The following is a 12,967-nucleotide window of genomic DNA, read 5'->3' as shown; positions in this document are numbered from 1 at the left end:
CACTTCTTAAATGCAGATTCAGTGAAAACACAGACTGAGTCACGATTAAGCTAATGAAGAGCCATTGAAACTCACTTAAAATCTACTGTAAGTAACATATACCTAATTAAAACTGATTAGAACTGTGGTAATAATACTGCAGAAAATGAAAGTATTTTTTTAATATATGTGTGTGTGTGTGTGTGTAGACATCTATAAAAACGTATCTGAAACTTACAATTAGGTCTTTTTACTGTTAAAGTGAAAATTTTGGGATAGAATTTCTGCACAAAAATCCCTTAAATGTTCTTCCCATCTACTGATTTCGTGATTAAGGAATTCTCTTGTGCAAGTTTACTGAGATATACCATACCATTTATACATGAGCTTATTACAAGTTTAATGTTTTTAACTGTTTTAATTTGATCACAAATTTTAAGACTGGACAGCAAAATGTTGTGTAAGCAGGGCCAAAAAGGATATCCCCAGTTGCAGTCTGTCACACTAAACAGTTCACCTCCTCTGACAATTTAATTCAGATATTAACATTCCTCACATTGTAACCCTGTATTTTGGTGACAAGAACATTCCACAGAGCAGAAGATGAAAGATAAATGGATGAGGGAATAGTTTTGAATACAAAAACCCAGGCCAGAAAGTATTTACTAATACCCAAATGATGACAAGTCCAAATACAAAGAATGCTATGTTAAAAGCTCTGATCACATACAGTCTCAGACAGCTAGAGAGCATCTTTCTTTTTTCCCGAGACACTACAGCACAACAAAATTTCAGCTTCTCAGATTACTGAAAAAACAGATTCTTTGTGTGTATCTGCCTGTGCTCAGTGTTGTGCACAAGTTTGCACTCCTGGTTCAGTTTGCATCCATTTAATCTGTACTGCTGTTGGTCACAGCTGGCTTCTCATATGAATCTAAAAAATTGTATATTCAAACAACTGTGATTACCCAGCCTTTAAAAAAAAAAACTACAGAAGACTGGAACCAGCAATTTCCTTAAGAAATAAAAGATTGGTGGTTTTCTTAAATTTCTGGGTAAATTCTCTAGTTCAAAGTAGAATTCTAGTGGAAGACATACAGCTTAGGTAGATTAAGTAAAGGTGCAGACTTCTCTATTACCATAAGAATAATCAGTATTCCAAATGTTCAGATAATGAATTAGGTGGAGACAGACAGATAGACAGACATTCTACAGGTCAGGAAACAGGCCAATTTCACAGAGTCTTCAGGAAGATGTTTTTTTTTCTGAGGTCATAATTATTTCTTATCAGATTTTCTGCACCTTCCTCTACTGCTTCTCACGTTGCCTTCCAGCTGAGGAAAGCGATGGGAGCAGACAGACCACTCTCTAAGAGACAGAACATTTTTAACAACCGAACCCCAAGAATTTAAGCATTTGAAGACGCTGGTTTTTAAAACCTCTGAAGGATATGTGGCACAGCTGTGCCAGCAATGCGTGCCAGAGGGAGGAGGGGTGGAAGGGCCAAGGATGTAACACCGCAAATGCAGCTCAATTCCCACGGCCCATACACTGTCCTTTGTGGGTGACGTGTCGCTGCCAGGGCTGTCCCTGCAGCCCAGACCTGGCACCAGGGGTGCTGGCCTCAGTGTGAGCTCTGCTGCTCTGCCCTGGGGAAAGGGCAGCCAAAGAGGAGCTTGAAGCTGATTCAAATGCTGCCTAAAATTAGCATGTTCAGGATTTCAGAGAGGGCAACACACTTAAAAAAATACGTATGCAAATACATCACACTTTTTTCCCCCCCTCCCGATTCTGCCTTAAAAATAGGCTGACAAGAAAGATTCTGAATTATTATGAGAAAAAGCTTCATGGCTGGCCAGGTGAGCAGATGGATTAAATCACATTTTTGAAGTGTAGGGTTGTTTGCTGAATTTCTGTGGATAATTGTAAATGCCCTGAGCTCTGAAGCAACTGGAAAGGCCAGACTGGTTTGGCTGCAGCAAATGTACCTTTATCAGGGGTTTAATTACCCTGATTCTTGGATAGGTCTCTTGTGTTGAACCTTGCTCTGCACTGCTGATTTTGCTATGGGTACCTGAGCCAGATCCTTTGGAAAAGGCATGGTTTTATCACCAAGTTGTTTTTTGGTTTGAGGTTCCAGTTAAAGAAAAAAAGTGCTATGTCCCTTATTTTGGGGAAAAAAAAATAGGCATTGTAGCCATAAAATTAAATTCCATGAAGAATTTCAAGGATTATATAGCAAATCCTGTAGAATGCCTGTGCTTTTTTTTCCAAAATAAAGTATTTAATTTCTTAAGTAATTACTCTGCTGAGCAAAAAACATATTTCAATGAATATATAATATATTTGTACTATGGTCAAACATGCCTGTACATGATATATAAAAAGTGGAAGTCTCTTTCTTTCTTCATTGAATAGTCTTGAAGTCAAAGGAAAGCATTCTTTCAACCAATGTTTGACTTCCTTCAACCCCATGTAACTGAAAATTCAGATAACATTTGAAATATTTCCCATTGCATTATAACCACAAATGCAACTTGTAATGCATGCAATTGGGCATACCAATTTATCAATCAGTAAGATGTTTTCAGACTCTAGTAAATGGAAATATCAGTTCACCTGTAGTTTATGAAACTAACAAAAATGTCAAATGCTATATAGAACATTGCGTTAAAAAGTGACAATTCTTCTGTCATGTGATGACTGAAAATATTAATAAAAATTGTTCCTCTGTAAGAAAAAGATGGTAATTTGTCCTTGCTGCTTATCTTCTGTGTTATTTATCTGGTACCTCAAATTGTGGAGGGAGACATATTTTTTGCTTACGAAGAAGGAGGATATTGAAGAAGGCCAAAAAAGGGAAAAATGCACGTTTCTTTCTACCTAGTGCACTACTGAATCACAGCAGCTGAGTCATATTCCCAGCATTATTTAGAATTAGATTCAAGATGATTCGCTTATTCTGCCAGTGGTTGTCATATGGGAGCAAGTGCATTCATCTTTCTTTCCCCTTACAGTTTAAATAAAGACCCCTACTGCTTTATTTTCTCCAAGTCTCATCCACAATCTAATAAACTATTCCACTGGAGAGAAAAATACGCCAAGGCAAGGCAACAGGACTCATCTCCCCACAGAGGAATGTGAGGACAGGAAAAATGCCATCACTGCACTGAGACACGCTGAGATCCCAAATAGTCCTAACGCACAATCCTGTTCTCCACCTCACTGGGTCTGGTGCAGGCACACCTTTCTTACCATGCCAAGCAAGTCACTCAAGAACCTGGTTTGGCTCTCTTTGACTGTCCTTGATCTCATCTCCTATTCAGCAGAACCTTCTTGGGATGTGGGAAGTACAGAGTTCCAGCTTTTAGCAAATACATTCATTCTGAAAACACTCTCATCACTAATGAAGAAGTAGAACAGGTCAAGATGAATAATGTTTTTTATTTCAGTATGTTGTCTATCTGCAGATTTATCCCAATTATTTGTGAAGGAGGACAGAATTCTATGCTGGAAGATGATTAACCTCCTTGCAAAGCACGCAGCAACATATTTGTGATTTGTGTGGCACGTTAGTGATTTAATTTCTATGAAATATGCATCCCAAAACTTGGACCATTTCATGCACAGCTATTTTCAAAGAAGCACTACACTTGACTGCATTTTTTTCTAGGCAAACAGCTGTTTTTCTGGTATTTTCAATCTTGTCATATTTATCTGTGAAAGTGATAAAGTTAAACTGCATAACACTTTGTGAAAAATTCAGCAGCAATTTATCCTTAGCATATGCTTGTCATTTCTTTCGGTGGAAGTTTTTCCAGTGTTTCTGGCTCCCTTGGACTAGCTTTTAAGATTTTTATCTCTGTATCTTTTCCCTGTACAAGAATTTAAAAGCTTTGGAAAAGAAAGAGTAAGAAGCTGAGATGACAAAATAGACACAATAATTCAGTAAAGAAAAAAGACTTTAATTTCTTACCAAATTCTTCTTCTCCATCCTGGTCATCTATTAAGCCTACTGAGACTCCCAAATCCATGCACTTCTTGCTATGTGCCTTTGACTTCATATGCTTTGTTAAATTTCCTTAGGAAAAAAAAGAAAATTACCTGCTCTGTGAGTACACAAATGTCTACAAATATATGCGCAGTGTGTTCATCTCTTCTTCAGGTACATTTATAACAACCCTATAATTTGATTTCACACTTGCTAGAACCTTGTTCCTCAATGCAAGCTGTCAAGGGCTGCAGCAGATTCACCATCCTGAATGCTACCAGCTTGCTGTCTACATTTCAGGAAGTTTTTATTGACATAAAATAGGAGAGGATGGAATTTCTAAATTCTGATGTATTTTGTACTGGTGTAAAAGATCCCTCCTTTGTTTGTGGCAAAGTATAAAAAGGGGTGATTCAGTCTTCAAAGTCATGTTGACAGGAAGCTATCACGTGAAACTGAAGTTCGTATCTTGCAGCTTTCAGTATTTGATGAATTCTATTTTTAGTGTAAACATTTTCAATGCCAACTTAAGCAAACGTTAATTTTATTCAAAATCAAAGCATGACCATACTTGATCTGAATCTCAAAAGTGAATGTGTAGCTGAGAGGCTTCACAGGCTGCTCTCCCCTTCTTTAAAAAGAAAATATGGTAAATATCAAGAAATGGCTAAGAGTGGCTCAGATCTCTAAATGATTGTATTTATGAAATGCCTGTTGCTAGATGTAACTGCCCACCTTAAACTTCACAAAAATGTTTCTGTGAGGTATTTAAGTAGGAAAAATTAAAGTGGAATGCTGACTCTTCTATTATGGCGTACTTTATTTCCACTTTGAAATGAAGGTGGTAACTCATCCCAAATGTTGAAATAATTGTTGCAAACATATTGACTCACAAATAGCAAATTTTCCAGTTTTTGCACACTTCATGGAGCTGCTGGCTACATTGTGCTGTCATGAAGAGTGGCTTACCAAACATCAAACACCCAACTGTGTGTGACCTGACAGCAGCAATGGCAAGAGCCAGGCATAGCAAATGCAGAAGAGGATGTGCTACAACTGAAACCAGGGAGAACTTTACACAGGCAGAACTTAATTACTTGAACTTAGCCAGCACCTCTCCTCTGCAAAAACCATAATGAGAATTTAGTGGGTGTGCACTCCAGCATTTCATGGCATACAGCAAGGCAGTATGATGACCCAGCCTGTCAGGACACAGTGATGAGTTTTGACACATCTGAAGCCTATTCATCCCACTTTGTGCAGCACTGGGTTATTTCTTGGAAGTTTTCCACCAAATGCTGAGTAGTCTCAAACCCACTAAAAACACAAATGTTCCTGAGGTTACAGCTGCAGGGGGGAGGATTGTTGCTAAATGATGTTCAAAGCCAAGAAAAATTTTACTGCTTAGAATTTTTTTTCTGAAATTATTTTGGCTGTGAACTTCTCCTGTCTGTTTCACTTGAGTCCTGGATCTACTACTGTTTAATATACTGCCTGTATAAACTGGGATGCATGTAAGTGTATAAAGATATAAACAGGCTTTAAAAAGTACATGTCCAACTCTGGGTCTCAAAAGGTCAAGTGGAAAGTGAACCTTTGTCCTCCAAAGGTAAAAAAAAAAAGAATTTCAATATAGTAATTTATTAGAGGCCAATTTCTTTCCTAGAGCAATTGGTTGAGTGCCAAGTACAATATATGTCCATCTCCTACCTCCAAAAGACACTGTAAGGGACTTAAAATTGTGTCCCATCTCTATCTAGGATGAGCAGCTAACCATCTCACTTTTCTTCACCTAACTTTCCTCATACTCCCATGATTTCCCTCTTCCACTCCAATTTCTCATCCACTGTGGCATGCCAGGTAGTTCATTCACATGAAGATGTGAATAAATATACAAAAGACAAAGAAAAAGCAGGAAACAAGAAATTACAAATATTTGGAGCATTAGACAATAAAACTCCGCAGCGAGGGAACCTCTTTAGCTCATGAACACCCAACTGTGAGAAGAAAATAATTCTACTTTAAAGTAGAAAGAAAAGGAGGGAAAAACATACCCAGTAAAGTAGCCTTACCTTTAGTTTTGAAGGAAAAGTTGCAGTAATTGCAGTGGTAAGGACGGACATCGGTGTGTGTGCGAATGTGCTTCTTCAGCATGCTGGGCTTCTTGCAACGTATTCCACATTCCTCACAAATATACTTCCCTCTCCCTCTCCCTCTCACATACACATAGTCTTCGTTTGACTTGTACCTAGTAACAGTACCATGAGAGTAAGGAAATCAGCTGTAGTGGGAAAATGAGTCCAGCTAGAAACCCTCATCTACCAGAATTTTTAAAATAACACATTAGATGAAAATCAATAACTGGGAAAACTAATCACATTCTTTTCTGCTCACTCCTGCATGTATTTGTTAAATTAATATCTAAATTTATCACTAGCTAGTCATAGACTTGTTTAGGAATAGCAGCTAATCTTTTTTAATAAAGGCACTGTTGAGACTAAGCATTTAAAGATTTCAAATTTCCTCTTAGCAACACAGGAACATATCTTTTAAAGGTGTCAGCTCTTGGAAGCAGGTTTGAGCACCATGAGGGAGCTTTAAAAGAGCATCTTTGAGGCTCTGCCTTGTGCAGCAGAGGAATAACATTAGTTACAATGATGGGAAAGTCTTTAAAATTCCCTGTCAATATCCTCTGGACTCAGCCTATGGGGACTGTCTCTAGATGGAAAAAGTCATTCGGATTCAATTATGCCCTTTGTATTTCCACTCAAGGATGCCAAATGTTGCATTTAGCTTTGGTGACCTGCTCCTTGCAATGTCTGGATCTGAGCAGAGACACAGCAATATTTCACCTGGGCAGCTGGAAATGATTTAACTGCTGGCCTAGACTAGATTCAAACTGGGAACATGTAACTAAAGCCTGACCATCATACAGCTGGCCATCAAGACTAATCAAATATGCACTATTTGTGCAACAAAATTTTACAGGTATCACTGGCACTTTTCTATTTAAAAATCTGTTTTATGTTGTACATAGTGCAACACTGTGGCTACAGCAACTGTTATTTATATCAAGCAACAGATTTAAGTATTATGGTGCAGGGAGGAGGGCTCTCAGTAAATATTTCTGTGGCATTTTTCAAGTCAGAGCTCACCAGCCTGTGTATGCCACAGCAAGCTGCCAGACAGGGATGGCACCACAGGCTGCTGCTCAGCCCCTGGACTATTTCCTCTCCAGCTACAGTCAAACAACTTTGCTGCAGAATAGGTATTATTTATCATGTAAGAAAAACATAGGAACAGAATTTACATCTCTGGCTCTATCTAGTTTCCTTTAGCGCTGATTAATTCTCATTCCCTGGGAAAAAAAATGAATCGCACTGCCTACTGTTCTTTATTTTATTACCCCTTCTCATAACTCTCATGGCTCCATGCTACTGATGGCTTTCCACTTTTCTTGGAAATATAAACCAACATCCACAGACCACAATATGGGAACTGTTGTTTAAAATAAATCAATCAGGAAGCAACATCTCTGCAAAGTCTAGAATCTAGGAAAAAATATCTTCCCAATGATATCTAGTATACAAAGTACAATACTTGCCCTCCATCAAATATTTTAACTCTTCTTGGTACAGTTTTGATAAAGGAGTTTTCTTTATCATGCTCAGTGCTTGATTCAGAGTTTTCCTTATTGCTGAATTCAGTTGGAGTCAATTTTTTCCTATTTAATGCTCTCTGAAAGAAAATGAGATATGCTTATCATTAACATTAGTGTCTTTCATCTGCTATTCAAACATTCAAATTATGGTGAATAAAAGCATCATAAAAGGCACAATTCTAATAACTGGTTTTTAAAACTGTTAAGATACATGAAACAAAAGATATCTTTTGCTAAACTTTTTCTTTACTACACATTGCCTGTTTGTGGACTGCTAAATTTATACAGAGATTATGGCCCTGTAGGAAACCAGGAATGCTTTGAGACTGAAGTAGGACATTCCTTTTCCTTATTCTGGGAAGATGAAGGTAACGCTTTTTAGCTCACAAATAGCCTTCAGAGAAAGATGTGTACAATCAAACTGAAGTGATTCCTGAGCAGCAGCAACTGGACCAACCTGTCTGCTGGCCCAGGACACAGCAATGCCTCATGGCCAGCAGGAGCTGACTACCATGGTGCAGCAGAGAGAAGAAGGGTGGCAAGAAGGTGTGTACCTAGGGAGGTTATTAACAGGTAACATTTCTCAGTGCTAATATTTTTCAAGAACTACAGCTCTTTTGCTCTGGACACTGACTATTCCTGATTTGGCGAGGTTATTAACAGGGGTTCCAGAACCCTTCCAAAGCAAGATTCCACACTTAAATTCCTACTGCCAGACCAAATTATAAGAAAAAGCATACAGTTGTCTAGCAGAACAAGATTTTATTTCTTCAATTTCCCTGATTATTAGTCAAGGAACTTCTTTTTGTTTGTTTTGAGGAGAATGAGTTCCCCTAACATTTGCCAATTAAAATCTACTCCTTCCAACTCTAGAATATTTATAAAATGGGCAACAATGAAGGAATGATCCAATTAGCCAGCAATTATTACTGCTATATTTATAAACTATTCTACCCACATAGCTGGCACATTTACCTCATTTGCTCATATTGATAAGTGAATAAAATGATGAGAGAAAAAAAAAAGTCTGGCCTTATGTTTTTCACTCATTATTAAATTTAATGCTGTAAGCTTGTGGATTCTTGGCAAGAGGAATGACTTCACCGGCTGGCTTAAAATGACTGATCAGTTATGCTGGGTGCTACATACATTGAAGGATGACATCATTCTGGCACCTGGTCCTTGCCCATTGTCCTTCATGCTGCCACAGACACTGCCTTCACTTCTAATTCCCACATGATAAGGAATTAACACAGATCAGAGGAAAAGCATCTTCCTATTCAATTGAAGGCCCCAGGAAGCTGCACAAGCACATGCACAAGCACAAGCACAAGCACAAGCACAAGCACAAGCACAAGCACAAGCACAAGCACAAGCACAAGCACTACCCCAATCCATACACCCTCACACAGCCCTCTGGAGATTGATTCAGGCTGCATTTTCAAACGTCTGAGCACTTCTACCAAAGCACACATGACAACTCTGCCTGCGTGTAGGAAGAAAGAAATTTCACCCTGCATGTTTTAACAGCACTCATACAAGGTGAAAGGAGATGATGCTCTGGATGAGAAATACAAGAAGTGAAGCCTGCTCCAATAATCACAGCTCAGCCGTTCTGCAGTTCCTATGCACTGCCTGGCACATGAACTGCTTTTGTTTTCACTGCAAACAAAGAGTAACAAGGTGACATTTGTAGCTTAAGAGGAAGAGATTCGTGGAAAATATGGAATACACACAATAAACCAACCACATAAATATTCCCAGCAGCTGAAATAATGCAATCTTTAAGTGCCTGATCTTTCAATACTATATACCAATTATTTTTTTCCAGATTTAATTTTAAGTAGTGAAAAGACAAAGGAAAATGAAAGATTACAGAAATCTTAGACCCACGTTGTCATCCAAACTATGATGAACCTGTTACAGTAAGTTGTATATTCACAGAAGCACTCAGAATGCAAAAACTACCATGAAACCAAATACCTCTGATGCTCCCACTAACCATTCTTTTCTTTTAAACACGTGTCTATATACAGATATAAGACAGCTCAACTTATGTGTTAAAATTATTTACCTCCCCTGCTGTACTTTAGTTTAGTGGTTATTTGCTGCTTTAGGAAATTGTTTCTGTGTCTTGAACATGCAAAATGCTGATAAGAGTAACAGAAACACCTAGTTTCTGTCCCAGAAATCTACAGAAATGCTCACTGACAATGAAAAAACCAGTCTGTTTAGCTTTCTCTGAAAAATTTCAAATTGATGATGAGAATGACTTTGCCCTCTGTACATTTATAAAGCAACCAGTCTCCAAGGAGCACAGGTTTCTTGTGTGGAAATCCTTTAATGCAGCTCACCTGAAATCCCCCCAGGCCCCACATGAACTGGTGGAAAGGGCAGAAAAACAGCAGTACTGTAAAAAGTTCCTCTGTATGATTACTTCTGCCTTCTGTTTCCAACAGAAAAACTTGTCTCCTTACTCCCATAGAGACAAGGACCATGATTAATTTCTACTCTACTCATTTTGTTCCAATTTACTCCACTGTCCTCAATTACTGGTATAAAACTGAAAAAAAAAAATTGCTCTCAGGGCTGCCCAGAAACCACAGTTCAACAGATACTTCTGGTACTTTACAACATCCTTTGGAAAAAAAAAAACATGCTACAGCTTGAATCATCAAAGTCATAAATTTAAGATTAGAATATTCATTAAACATTTTTCCCACTGGCACACAGCCACATGGGGAAAATTTTTTTAATATCTTTAAACTTTTACGAGTTTACACATAAAATCTTCTGCATTTAACTACTTTCCAGTGGTAAGCTGGACTGTTGAGGCATATCATCCAAGAAAGGAAAGCTTTCCACAGTAAGGAGAAACTTTCCATTTTTCAGCCTATCCGTTCTCAAAAATCATCATCCTGGAATATTGCACACACTACTGATTCACTTTAGTGAGAAGAGCCAAGATCAGCGTGGAGGCTTGAGAAAGAACTCCTGATGTAACACCATTGAATTCAAGTGAGGAAAACTGGTGAAAAGTAGTAATAAATGGGACAATAAAATAAGAAGATGAGGGAGATAAAATGCTTTTCCATGCAGGTGAAACCTCCTGTTACATTTTAACATGCTGCACTCATTCCAGGAGCTTCTTTCACAATAACATTTTGTGGTTTGTTTTCTGAATCACTGGAACGTGGCAACTTCACCTATTGCCTCTGAGCAGTGAATTGTGAAGAGCAAACAAAGTCCCAGGGTTCCTTTTTGTTTGCATTTTGTTCACGTGTATCTTCCTTTCCCATGGTACCTATTGTTGAAAGAACTGCCTTTTTTTGTGACAGTGATTAGTAGCGGTTATGCAGCAGCACGAGGTGTCTGTAAACATGGTTTAGTTCTGGGGGAAAACCCAGAACAGTTCAGCAAGCTGCTTTATCTCGGTGAGAAGATCAGCAGTTACAGCCCCATGAGCAGAATACGCCAAATGAGTCTGGAAAGGGCTACGGCTGTGAGAGAGGAGGTGAGACATAACAGCACTGCATTTTTATTATTATTTGTAAATTGGATTGTGGTAGCACTTAAAAGCTCTCTGTCAGATCAGGGTTAAAACACGTAAACCAATTGTGCAAACTCTACCCCAAACACCTGCATCCAAACCATGGTTCCCCAAGGGACTCAGGACCCTGCCAAGGTTCTAAGCAGAAAATCAACCACATTATTTTTTTAAAATTATTTGCTATTTTCTTTGTTGGCTTTGTTCCTGCTGCATTTTCTTGTTTTGTGTTTGTTTTTCTTTTTTCTTTTTTTAATGATCTCCAATGTTTTCCATCTTCAGACTCCAACAAAAAAAAAAAAAAAAAAAACAAACCAAAAACTCAGTGGAATTACTGGGCCTGAACTGAGGAATTTCAGTTTTTGCTATTTTTAAACATGGCTTCTGTGAGGAAGTTTCCAAGTTGGCATCAGCTATTCCATTACCAGGTCTAACTGGAGACTGGTAACACAGAGGTATATTGTAACAGCAGCAGCAGCAGCAGCAGCAGCATCATTCTGGAAAACAGCTGAAATCCTGCTGCCTGAATCATTAGAAGGGAAAGCAGACAAACTCTGGAAATATTACATAGAAAAACCTATCGGGTCTTTGAAATTTTTAACTTCCGACATGGTACACCTTGCTCATGCAATCTGAGGTGCAAATTAAACTTTAATTGGTGCTATTAGCTGCACTCTTTTCCTTAGTAATGGCTCTGAGCAAAGCCTGTAAATCAGCCCAAGCAGAGCATAAAAACTCTTAATTTCCATCATGCTCATGTGCTTCATTCAAAACGTCAGCAAGAAAGACTGAAGAAGAAAGATTAGTAACTGTGTTTCTTTTGTGGCAGAAGCACTGTAAATGTGCCTGACAGCTGCCTATTACAGCATTTAAGCACTCACTCCTGGAATGTTTTAAAACGGTGCTGTCAAAATATTTTTTCAAAATATTATTATCCGTTATTTGTATTCTAAACAAAAGTTGTTTGTACAGAAAATCTGTTTTTCAGGAGGCATACAATTGCTTTTCTATCACAGAATTTCTTCTGATAGACTGTTCTTCAAAAATACAACAAACATGACTCAATGACACAAGGATGTGAGACTCGCTCTAGGAAGAGTCGCTCAACTACATACAACGAAAAAAGTTAAACATTTGTTTCCTTTTTTTTTTTAATTTAGCACTATTTAAGTGCAACATCTCATGAAATATATGAGGAAGCAGACTGAAAGAAAAAAAAGGTACTAAGAGTTTAAATCAAGGCAGCATGCTACAACACTACAACAATTCAACTACAGTACTAAAACAAAATCAGCAGCCTGTATGCATTTTCTGCAGGAAACATTACGGATGAGGTTTTGAATTCCAATATAAAGTTAGCAAATGTCCCACTGATTTCAGGAGGACCAGGTTTAACTCCATTGCCCTTTTGGCCTTAAAGGTTTCAGCATATCTTCACAACTTGCCCTCTAATTCTGAAACTATTTGTTCCTATCACACAGTTTCTCTTCCTATTGCTTTTCTGCCCACTGGCAGTGCTGTATCTTAGCAAAACATTTAGCAGACACAGAAACATTCCAGGGTGACTTCTGACAGCAGCAGTTTCTGTCCCTCAACACCCACACAACACCCACAACACCCACAGTCTTTTCCCAAGGCTGTGGAATGCCTCCTCTAGAGTGACTACTGGCCTGTGGACCCTTGAGTCCCAATGTCTGGGACATTTTGCTAATGGCTGTAGGACAAGTTACAGTCACTTTTACCTCCTTGCTGAACCACTTCCATGCCCTGAAGGACCATGGAGAAAGGA

At 38.4% G+C, this 12,967-nt stretch overlaps 1 protein-coding gene across 10 annotated transcripts in view; it reads right to left on the bottom strand.

Moving 5' to 3' along the window:
* Nucleotides 1-12,967, bottom strand: part of HIVEP1 (HIVEP zinc finger 1) — a 127,728-nt gene that overhangs the window by 19,213 nt on the left and 95,548 nt on the right. For all 10 annotated transcript variants that reach the window (XR_015774461.1, XR_015774483.1, XR_015774479.1 and 7 more), the window contains 3 exons: nt 7,575-7,708; nt 6,043-6,218; nt 3,956-4,060 (listed from right to left, as the gene is read on the bottom strand). Coding sequence is in view for 6 of the 10 variants with exons in the window: in XM_014254538.2 (XP_014110013.2) it covers nt 3,956-4,060; nt 6,043-6,218; nt 7,575-7,708 (415 nt within the window). In the remaining 4 variants the exon portion in view is untranslated. The remainder of the gene's footprint in view (nt 1-3,955; nt 4,061-6,042; nt 6,219-7,574; nt 7,709-12,967) is intronic.

Source organism: Pseudopodoces humilis, chromosome 1 (genome assembly GCF_049639895.1).
Source record: "Pseudopodoces humilis isolate 2021_Gansu_Grassland_sample_001 chromosome 1, ASM4963989v1, whole genome shotgun sequence".
NCBI classification, from domain to species: Eukaryota; Metazoa; Chordata; class Aves; order Passeriformes; family Paridae; genus Pseudopodoces; species Pseudopodoces humilis.
Note: the sequence above shows the minus strand (reverse complement) of the source record. Positions and strands in the feature narration are given on the sequence as shown.